At 37.6% G+C, this 12,042-nt stretch overlaps 1 protein-coding gene across 2 annotated transcripts in view; it reads left to right on the top strand.

Annotated features, from left to right (window-relative positions):
* Nucleotides 1-10,416, top strand: part of LOC101356280 (Bloom syndrome protein) — a 57,314-nt gene extending 46,898 nt beyond the window's left edge. For both annotated transcript variants that reach the window (XM_023725960.1, XM_023725961.1), the window contains 3 exons: nt 2,906-3,101; nt 5,424-5,614; nt 9,922-10,416. In XM_023725960.1, coding sequence (XP_023581728.1) covers nt 2,906-3,101; nt 5,424-5,614; nt 9,922-10,104 — 570 coding nt within the window. In that variant the 3' untranslated portion in view covers nt 10,105-10,416. The remainder of the gene's footprint in view (nt 1-2,905; nt 3,102-5,423; nt 5,615-9,921) is intronic.
* The last annotated feature ends 1,626 nt before the right edge of the window (nt 10,417-12,042 follow it).

The raw sequence follows: 12,042 nt of genomic DNA, 5'->3' as shown, positions 1-12,042 counted from the left end.
AGAATACTCCACCTCAAAACAGCACAATATACATTCTACTCCAGTGCGCATGGATCATTCTCCAGGATAGACCACATTTTAGGTCATAAAGCAAGTCTTGAATAAGTTTAAAAACATCAAAATCTTTCAAAGTACTTTCTCTGACCACAACGGAGTAAAGCTAGAAATCAGTAACAGGAAAAAACCTGGAAAATACACAAACATATGGAAATTAAACAACACACTACTAAGCTACTGATGGGTCAAGAAAGAAATCACAAATTTCTTGAGTCAAATGAAAATGAAAGCACATCATACCAAAACTTAGGAGATGCAGCAAAGGCAGTACTCAGGGATCTATAGGTTCAACACGATCCCGATCAAAATTCCAAATTCAAAATGGATTAAGGACCTAAATATACAAACTAAAACCATAAAATTTTTAGAAAAACAAGCGGGGGCAACGCTTTCAGGTGCAGCTTTCAACAATTGATTATCTAATATAATAACAAGCACAAAAAGCAAAAGGCAAAATAAATGAGACCTTATAAAAATTAAAACTTTTGTTCATCATAAGACTTTAACAAAAAAGTGAAAAAACAAGCTACTGACTAGGAGAATATCTTTGGAAACCACTTATCTGTCAAGAATCTAATAACGAAAAAATATGTAAAACTTTGACAACAACAAAAAGACAACCCAGTCATAAAATGGGCAAAGGTCTTAAATAGACATTTCACCAAAGAGGGCATTCAGATGGCCACCAAACACATGAAAAGATGCTCAACGTAGTTAAATATGAGAGATATGCAAATAAAAACCACAATGAGATACCATTTCACTCCAGCTAAGATGGCTAATATTTTAAAAAAAAAACAGAAAATAACAAATATGGGCGAGGATGCGAGAAAATTGAAACTCTTACTCATTGCTGGTGGAAATGCAAAATGGTGCAGCCATTGTGGAAAACAGTGTGGCAGATCCTCAAAAAACTAAAAATAAAACTACCATATGACCCAGAAATTCCACTCCTAGGTATATACCCAAAAGACTTAAAAGCAGAGATTCAAAAAGAGACTTGTACAGCAATGTTCATTGCAGCACTGTTGACAATAGCGAAGAGGTGGAAACAACCTAAATGCCCATTGACAGATGAATGGATAAACAAAATGTACATACAGTGAAATACTACTCATCCAGTAGGAGAAATGAAGTCTTGATACATGCTACAGTGTGCATAGAGCTTGAAGACATTATGCTGAGCAAAATAAGCCAATCACAAAAGGACAAATATTGTATGGCCTCACTTATACAAAAAGACAAGAAAAGGCAAATGTATAGAGAACAAAGTTTATTAGTGGTTACCAGGGGCAGGAGGGAGAGAGAAAAGAGGGGTTGATGATGGAAAAATCACATTGATTAAGGTTAGGGTTGCACAGCCAAATTAATGTAATTGTGGTCAGTAAGTTGTACACCGGTAAAAAGTTGAACTGGCAAAAGTTGTGTGATAGATATATTTACAACAATGACCGAAAAAAGAGTAACTGCTGAGACTGCTTGTGTACAAGAAAATACCTCATGGGATTTGGTTTCTTAGTTTGGAGGTTTAGGATCATGGTTTCATGGGACATCCCAGTTAATTGGCCTAATAATGTATTTAGTGCTTCTGTTCTACCTCCTAGTTTGTTGCTTTACCTCCTAGTTTGTTGCGTAGTGCCTAGGGTCTTAAAAGCTTGCAGGCAGCCATCCAAGGCACAACTGGTTTCCATTCACCTGGAGCAACAGAGGAAGAAGGAGCATCAGAAATAGGAGGAGTATATGGAATGTTTGGCTAATTGCCTCCATGAACAACTGCCTCCTTTGCCATGAGACCAAAAGAACTGGATGGTGCCTGGCTACCATTATTGAATGTTTTGATCAAAGATTCCATACAAGAATCCTGATGAAAAGAGGGAAGATGCAGGACAAAATTTCAGATTCTCATGGACTCCAGACTTCCTGGTGCCTTGGAGGATGGATAAACCCCTGAAACTATTGCCCTGAGATAGTCTTTAAACCTTAAACCAAAAATATGCCCTGAAGTCTTCTTAAAACCAAACAATAGTTTAACTTAACTAGTAAAAAAGATCTGCCTTGAGCATTATGCTCTTTTAAGAACTATATGGAATCATATTGACAACAGCAACTTGAAAGATTAGACAGGAACCTTAGGGGGAAGTGAGTTTATGTTAATGGAGGAGGAACAACTCTGAAAAGGAGGCTAAGAATGGTTGTACAACTTGAAGAATATAATCAATGTCACTAAAATGTACATGCAGAAATGTTGACTTGGTATATGTTTTGCTGTGCATATTCTCAACAACAACAAAATGTTTTAAAAAAGGAGTTGGTGTATGATAAGCTTGTGCCACTGGGAAAACTGATGGTAAGCACTGGAGCAAGTGGGAATGCCATTGTTCCTGACTCATCAGAGAGTTGGCAGCAATTACCTGTGAAACGCAAGCCCTGGGAACATCCCAGATCTTCTGAGCAACATGTTTATGATCACTGACCTGGATATCATGGCTGTGTGAGCAACACCCCTCACACCTCAATACTGAAAACATAAGAGAACAAACAGTGGCAACACATCCAGGGGTGACTACAGTTGATTCCGATGGCCTTACGTGGTAATACTGAATCACACAAGGTAGTCCTGGCCATACTGAGCATCTCTTTATCTTCTTGAGTCTCAGTAGAATTGCAAATTATCAGTATGAAAATCTCATATTGGTCATGCTAAATAGTGGGAGTAAGTTAAGCTATTAGGTCATTGTGTAGAGTACATTTTAAAGTAAAATAGGGAATTGAACTTTTAGAAGCATCTATTATTAAAGTAAACCTTTAAATGCATTGTGAGTCTAATAGGCTTTTGCTTTCACATCAGGTTATCTGTGCAACAGTTGCATTTGGAATGGGGATTGACAAGCCGGATGTGCGATTTGTGATCCATGCGTCTCTGCCTAAATCCGTGGAGGGTTACTACCAAGAATCTGGCAGAGCTGGAAGAGATGGGGAGATATCTCACTGCCTGCTTTTCTATACCTATCATGATGCGACCAGACTGAAAAGACTTATATTGAGTAAGCCGAGCTTCATTGTGGAGGCATTCTGTCATCTTTAGTCTTGTGATAGTAATCTACTCCTGCTTAGTGTGGTCCTCTTGGTCCAGTTTTCCTTAAGTAATCATTAGAATAATTGGGATGTTTATATAGATATGGAAAATTTATATTCATTTCTATTATAACAGTAGTACATGCTTACTATGTAAAACTCAGGAGATACAGACATGTATAAAGCAAAAAATTCCCAAACAATGCCTTGTAGTCCTGCCCTAAGAAATAACTCCAGTTACTGGTTTCTTTTATATCCTTCCAGGCCAAATCTCTGCATGCATCCCTACATATAACACACATTTTCAAACATACAAAAACTCGAAAGGAAATACAGTGAACTCCCATGTACTACCACCCAGCTTAAGAAATAAAACACAGCCTTATATCCCTTTCCTATCTCATCCTTCCACTTCCCCATCAGAGGTAGGCATTATCTTGTATTTGGTGTTTATTGTTCCCTAATACATCTATTTTAAAACCTAAATGGAATGGAATTTCTTTATATGTGTGTTTTTCATACATGAATTGCTTTTTGCAATCAACATTGTGATGTAATTAGCATTCCCACTAATTGCCATAGCTTGACTACATAGAATTCCATAGTATGAGTAGTCCATATTTATTTAACCATTCCCCTGTTAATAGATATTTAGATTGTTTATTGTTTTTCACTATTATCAACAATGTAATATTGAACATCCTTGTACAGATATCTTTGGGCATTTGGACAATAAATATATATAGAATAAATTTCTAGACTAAGACTTGCTGGGTCAAAGTGAATACATAGTTTAGAATTTGTTTATGTTCTTTGCCCATTTTTCTATTGGGTTATGATGGTTAAATATATTCCCTAAATATATTTACTGTTTTGAGACGATTTTTTAATTAAGTCTGGCAGAGCCCTGATGGAGCCCAGATTTGTCTGACTCCAGAGTCCATGTTCATTGCCCTATACCAGATGATGCCCAGTGGAAAATAAAACTTTCACATCTGGTTTACCCATTTATGTTTTTAGACAGAACCTATAGGAAGTAGTTAAAAAACCAAAAGCAAACCTGTTACCGTTGAGTCGATTCTGACTCATAGTGACTCCATAGGACAGAGTAGAGCTGCCCCATAGAGTTTCCAAGGAGTGCTTGGTGGATTCGAACCACGGACCTTTTGGTTAGCAGCCATGGCTTTTAACCACTATGCCACCAGGGTTTCCAGGAAGTAGTTAGGTACAAACAATTTAATAAGTATTTAAGTCCTAATAACTTAGTAATGGAGCCCTGGTAGCACAGTGGTTAAGAGCTCAGCTGCTAACCAAAAGGTCAACAATTCGAATCCACCAGCTGCTCCTTGAAACCCTATGGGGGCAGTTCTACTCTGTCCAATAGGGTCACTACGAGTCGGAATCAACTTGACAACAACAGGTTTTGTTTTGTTTTGTTTTTTTAACTTAGTAATCGTATATGTTCTAATAACTTGGTAACCATTTGAAAAAATAATACTCGTAAACTAGAAGAGAAACAGTATTTTTATTTCATTCTTAAATAACCGCAATTGCTTACTGATGGCACATGTGCACCTGTTATTCTCAAACCTTGGGATCAAATTGGGCACTGTCACCTTCATTTCCTATTTCACATTGATTTTCTTGAGATACTTCTTTTTATAGCAACTGCCAAAAATCCAGTTTGACAAAAGTAAGATGTTATTGGAAAGAATGTAGTGCAATCTAATGTTAAAATTATGAACCCCCTTGAACTAGTAGTTCACACAGTGTTTAACAGATGTCAAGTATTGCTGTCTTTCCATTAAATTTTCCTACCAGCGCCCCTGGGTGTTCACTGTGGCATCTGGGCTTCCTTGGCAGACAGTTTTGGAACCGCTGGCTTAGCCACTTTGACTGAAGATACTTGGAGAGGTGTGCAGTCCACTGCCGTGATTCAGGGCTCTGCTGACTTTGGATGTTCAGCTTAGTACATGCTTATCTGATAAATGTAATAAATATAAGTCATATCTTCATCATGATGAATAATGAAGATTTGCAAAAATATTTCAGCTGCTCTTAATAATCTAACATTTATTCCTATAAAACTTAAAATCTTGAGGGGTGAATATACATAAATACCCAGTTTATTATAACATAGAGTGATGTCATACTGGCATATAATGCTATTGATAATAATTTATTTCACTTCATTAAATATTTAGTTATATGAATCTACTCTTAAGTATTTCTGTGATATTCTTTTTCTACTCTACTAAATTATATTTTACTATATTCTTTATCTCCTTTAGTGGAAAAAGATGGAAACCAACATACAAAAGAGACTCACTTCAATAATTTGTACAGCATGGTACATTATTGTGAAAATATAACAGAATGCAGGAGAATACAGCTTTTGGCTTACTTTGGTGAAAACGAGTTTAATCCTCATTTTTGTAAGAAATACCCAGATGTTTCTTGTGATAATTGCTGTAAGACAAAGGTAAAATAAGAAAGTTGTAAATTTTTTATAATTAAGGAAATTACCAAGATTTTTTCTTTCTTCTCTTAAGTTAGAAGAGTAGATGCAGCCCAAGGGACTCCACAAGGAAAAAATGGCTTCCTCACCATAGCAATTTAGAATAGAAACATTTAAAAATAATTTTGTGGAATCTGTTTCCTTTAGAATTAGAAGCCTGTATAAAAAATATGTACTGGACATTGACCTGTCCAAAATACCGAGGTTCATATATGTGCACTGATAACTATAGGATATTTTTAAAATATCAGAATATGCAGAATGAACATTTAAAATGGTCCACCTCAGGCAGGTAGGATATTTTAAATTCAACCTATACTTAAAGCTTTCATTTTCAGAAGAGTTATAATAACTAGTGTACTATGTATTTGAATTCAGATCAATTACATTATTCTATAAATTGATTTTTTTTTTTTTTTTAACTATAAAGAATAATGGTAATGGCTTCTGGGTGAGTTTGCTCTCATCTGTCCTAAAAATAACCTTGGAAGGTTAAATTCAATTGAATACTTACTAGCTATTTAATTGTACCTATCATGGTAATTCTGCATTTTAATGTCTTCTGTACTTTACAGCTTAACAGAGCATTTTCACAGTTGATATATTATTTAACAGGTACCCTATGAAATAAATGGGCAAAGAGTATGCTCACTTTATAGATTTGGAAACCAAATATTAATCTGCGTGCTAGGCTCTGTGACAGGTGCTGGGGATTCACTAATGAGCACGGTGCAGGCCACTTCATAGACTAGAGGGGAGACAGAAGATATATATGGATTCATATAATTGTGTGATAGGTACAGTTACAGAGATCTGCCTCACTAGCCAGAGCAGAGGGTGATTTACTCTCCCTTGATATAGAATCTGCAGGTCCACGGCCATCCCCACCTTGTAGACATTGTTCATCACTTCACTCATTCAACAAATATTTGTTGAGCACCTGCTCTGTAACAGGCACCGTTCTAGAAGTTTGGGATACATCACTGAGCAAAAGAGATCAAGATGACTGCCCTTTTGGAGCTTACATTCTAGCAGAGGGAGGCAGATTACAAACAATATGCATAATAGCAAATCACATGTTAAGGGATAAGAGCTGTGGCGAAAAGAAAAGTACAGCAGAGTAAGGAGACAGGAGTAATGAGAGGGGTGCCGGATGCAGTATTAAATAAGATGGTCCGAGGAGGCTTGTTGAGAAGGTGAGATCTGAGCAAAGACTTGGAGAAGGTAACAGAGTTAGCTGAGCAGCTCTCTGGGGAAGGGCATTCCTGGCAGCACTGGCCAAAACAAAGGCCCTGTGGTGGGGGCATCCTGGTACATTTGAGGAATAGCAAGAAAGCTCATGTAGCTGAGTACAATTAAGAGTTAGTGAGCAGGAGAGAAAATGGAGGGCCAGAGCAGTAGGGCCTTGTAGGCTGTTGTAAGGACTTTAGCTTTTACTCTGAATGAAATGAGGATTTTTGCAGAATTTTGAACAGAGGAGTGATGTGATCTAACTTGGTTTTAAAAGGATGTCTGTGGCAGAGAATGCACTGAAGAAAGACAAGGGTAGAAGCAGAAAGACCTGTAAGGATGCTAATAGTGGCTCTGACTAGGTTGGTAGTGGTAAAGATGGTGAGAGTGGTCAGATTCTGGCTGTATATTTAAGGATTTCTTCATTACGTGGAATGTACATATGACTCCAAGTTTTGGAGGCTGAGTAGCTGGAAGAATGACGTTGCCAAGATGGGGAAGGCTGTGGACAGAGCATGTTTAGTAGGGAAGATCAGCAGTCCAGTTTGTGGCATATTGAGTTAAATTGTCTGTTAGACTCAGTTCTGAAAAGAGGCTGGTGGTACATATAAATTTGGGAATGGTTGGCATACAGATAGTATTTGAAGCCATGAGATCAGATGAAATCTTCAGGGGTATAAGTTTAGACAAAAGAAGAAAACTGAAGACCGAGCCCTGGGACATTAAGTGGTTAAAGAGAGAAGGTGGAACTAGGAAAAGAGACCAAGAAAGAGATAGTGAGATAAGAAGAAAACCAAGTGCAGAAAGTGTTTCAAGGGGGAGGCAATGCTATGTCAAATGGTGCTGCTAAGTACAATAAAGACTGAGAATTCACCATTGGATTGAGCACCACAGAAATCATGGCGACCTTGACTGGTTCCAGTGGAATGGGGCAAAGGCTTTATCAGAATGGGTTTAAGAGAGACTGAGAGGAAAATTGGAGATAGCGAGTGTAGACAACTCTTTCCGGTTTTGTTGCAAAGATAAGCAGAGAAACAGCAGTAGTTGGCAGGGGAAGTGGAGTCAAGAAAAGAGAGAGAAATAGCAACATCTTTGTATGCTGATGGCAATGTACCTATAGAGAATGAAAATTGATATGTAAGGAGGAGGGGAGAATTACTGAAGCAGTGTCCTTGAGTAGGCAACCAGGATCTAGTGTATAGTAAGTAGAGAGATTAGACTTAGATAGGAGCTTAGATAGTTCATTGATAGTAACAGATGGGAAGATAAGAAAGTATTGGGGTTAGATGCTGGGAAGTGAGTAGATGTAGTAATGAGAGTTTGTAAAAGTTCTGGTTATTTCAGTTTTCTCAATGAAGTAGGAAGCAAGGTCATCAGCTGACAGTGAGGATAGGAGGGGGATTAAGGAGAAAGGAAAAAGCATAAAGTAGTTATCTAGGACAGAGATCAGCAAACTTTACCTTAAAGAGTCAGAGAGTAAATACTTTAGACTTTGCTCACCATAAGGTCTGTCACAACTACTCAGCTCTGCTCTTGTAGCCCAAAAGCAGCCATAGGCAATACATGAACAAATGGGCATGTCTGTATTCCAATAAAACTTTATTTACAAAAATAGATGTTTGTGTCAGCCTTCACCTGAAGTACAATTTAAAAAAAAAAAAAAAACTCACTGAAAAAAAAAAAAAAGATGTTTGACTGATGGGCCTTAGTTTGCTGACCCCTATTCTAGAATAATGGGGAAGTGATAGACTTGGAATGTGTAATGATTACCTGGCAACATTAAGGGTCCACTTCAGGTTTGTGGTATCATGTTGAAAGTGAGAACAGTCAGCATGGTTGTGTGTGTTTCTCCAGCCAAGTTCAGCTGCCAAGGTACAGACGTGGAATAGGTGGGGAATCAGATCTAATGTGTTTTGCCAAGCAATGTGTTGGAGTGACCTAAGAGCAAGGGAGTTGGGGATACACAACAGGTAATAATGACTGACTGGATTTAAGCTGAGTTAGGACGATACTGGACATCTGAGGGTGAGGATCAAAGGATAGGTAGTCCCAGTGGAATGAGAAGATTGTCATAGTCAGAATACTGGAGGGAGTGAGCTAGAAAGATAGGATGTGGTGGTCAGAGAATGAAGAGGTTGTCAGGTAGGAGGTATGACCATGGGAGTGAGTGGGGGCGACATATATGAAGGGCAGGATCATTGGAGCCAAGGAGAACAAGATGCCAAAGACTAAGGTGTTGGGAGAATCATTTCTGTGTACTGAAGCACCAAGAATTAAGACAGGAATGATGCTGCAGAGTGATGGGGCACTCTTTCTTGCTGATTCTTGATGAAACCTCAGAATCACTACAAGTTGCTAATATAAGAAAAGAAACCTATTTGTCCTTTTACGAGAGTACACATGAAAAAATGTTTTGTGGAGGTCTTCAAGCTGTTGGGGTATGGCAGACGAACAAGGATTAGAAAGTAGGGAAACTGACATATTCAAAGGCACAGAAGCTTGATGTAATTCGTATTGCAGGTATAGGAACTAGTTAGATCAGAGAAATCATCTAGTAATGGGGACTTTAAAAAGTGGGCAAAGGTAGAGACAGCTGAGGGGAATGAGAAAGGGAACTGACAGCAGAAAATAAAAGGACTGACTGGTATTGAAGACTCAAGAGATTAGAACTCATGAATTTACATTGTTGGACATTGTTTTTCATCCCAAAAGTTATCATCCAGTAAGTAACAGAGAACTGTTCTAGGTGATAGGAAAGATTAAAAAAATAAACAGGGTATTCTCACCCACAGATAGTTGGAAGACAAAATGTATGTCTGTGAAACGGTAATAAAACAGGCATAATAGAATGCTAATTGTTCTACACAATTAGTTAACTTAGAAACTTAGAAGAGAATGAACACTCACAGCTTCTTGGTTTTTAGTCTGGGTTTTAGTCTGGAAATGATTTAGTATGAGACTACTACAGTTTATATTAAACTCTAGCAATCTAGGTATCATTATCTTAATTATAACTAAAGGTAATCTCTTTCTGTTGATAGGATTTTAAGACAAGAGATGTGACTGAGGATGTGAAAAACATTGTAAGATTTGTTCAAGAACATAATTCGTCACAAGGAATGAGAAATATAAAACATGTAGGTCCTTCTGGAAGGTTTACTATGAATATGTTGGTTGACATTTTCCTGGGTAAGTCATCTGTTTCTTTGAGTTACATTAATTGAAATTGAACATCTAATTCATTACATGTACATAGAATAAATTATCTATTTTGTCTATTTCTTATAGAACTTAATATGAGTTTCAGCATAAAACCTTTTGCATAACAAAAGAAAATCTATTTTTATTAATTATGCCAGTTATTTTATAAAATCAACATGTCACTGAGATGAGAAATGTTCACACACAACAAAGAAAATATTAAAGCATATACAATTTAATCTGAGTGAGCAGACTGTAACTTGCTTGGAGAGCTACCTGTTGACTGACTTCCAGTTCAGGATAGCAGCCTGAGCATACGTATGTCTTCTCTTTTTCTTGAGACCCTATTAAAATGATAGTAAGGAAATAAAAATGGTGATTAAACCCATAACAGCATAGAGAGCAAGAGAGAGACCATCATCAGATTGTCGTTGTTGTTTGGTGCCATCGAGTTGATTCTGACTTGTGGTGACCCCAAGTGACAGAGTAGAACTGCTCCGTAGGGTTTTCTTGGCTGTAATCTTTATGGAAGCGGATCGCCAGGCCTTTCTACTAACCTTTTGGTTAGTAGCCAAGTGCTTAACCATTGCACCATCAGGGTTTTAAAATTATTTTAGGAAATGAGTAGAAGTATGTTGACAGATGAAACAAAATGGAGTAAACCACAGTCCAACATAAGTGTAGGAGAGTGTTACAACAGAGGAGGAAGTATCGGGCAGGCAGAACCCCATCACTAGGCATCAGGCTTAAAGTCAAGAGGTACAGAGAATAGGAGTGAAGGCAGTGAGCCAAAAACAGGAAGAGGGGTATTTAAAGAACTGCAGCAAGTACCTCCCCTGCCTCATCTCCCAACCCCCTACACAAACAAAGCAGACAGTCTAGAATTAATTCCTACAAAAATATAAATAAAGTAATTGCCTGGGGAGTTCAAGGGCAGCTGAGTTACGGGCCAGAGCCCCAGAGTAATGCTCTGCCATTGCTGGCATTTGGGGACAGCCCAGCCCAAAGTCTGGTCCTACCCACTTACACTAATGCAAAGCCTGGTAGTTGGATATCCCCATTCAGGGAACAAATTCTGAGAGTAATAGACCTAGATATAAAACATCAGAGGAAACCCACTGAAAAAAAAATTAACCTGGTGTCTAAAGGTTAATATAAATGGGCATAAGCAAAAGACCAAAATAAATAGAATATTTGACCCTGTGGGATAGAGATAATTTAGGGTGGATTCCTGAGTAGGTATCTTCCCAAAGATTTATAGATTTAAGATACTGCATTCTTTAAGTAACAATAGCATTGTTATGGAAAAGAAACAAAGAATTAAATAGCACTGTTGGAAATTCTTTAAATGACAAAATAAATTTAGTGAAAGGTTAGCAAGTAAAGTCAAGAAAATCTTCAAAGACAAAAGATGTATGGAAAATATGAGAGAAAAAATAGGATCAATCCTTAGGAGATTTAAAATGTAATAAAAATTTTGGAAATAGAATATAAAGACAGGAAATTATAAAACAAATGATATAAGAAGATTTCCCAGAGTATAAGAGAGAAAAAGCCTTCAGATTAATAAAAGGCCCACTGAATGCCAAATAGGGTGCTTTTAAAAAAAATTTTTTGAGACATAGCCTGTGAAATTTCGGAAGGACAAACATTGTATAAGACCACTATTGTAAGAACTCAAGAAAAGGTTTAAACACAGAAGAAAACATTCTTTGATGGTTATGAGGGTGGGGAGGGAGGAGGAGGGTTATTTACTAACTAGCTAGTAGACAAGAATTATCTTAGGTGAAGGGCAGGACAGCACTCACTACAGGGAAAGTCAGCACAATTGGGCTAAACCAAAACTAAGAAGTTTCCTGAATACAGTCAAACTCTTTGAGGGACAGAGTAGCAGGGGTAGGGGTCTGGGGACCATGCTTTCAGGGGACATCTAGGTCAATTGGCATAACAAAGCTTATTAA

This window comes from Trichechus manatus, unplaced genomic scaffold, assembly GCF_000243295.1.
Source record: "Trichechus manatus latirostris isolate Lorelei unplaced genomic scaffold, TriManLat1.0 scaffold00009, whole genome shotgun sequence".
Lineage (NCBI taxonomy): Eukaryota > Metazoa > Chordata > Mammalia > Sirenia > Trichechidae > Trichechus > Trichechus manatus.
This window is presented reverse-complemented; position numbering and strand designations above follow the sequence as displayed.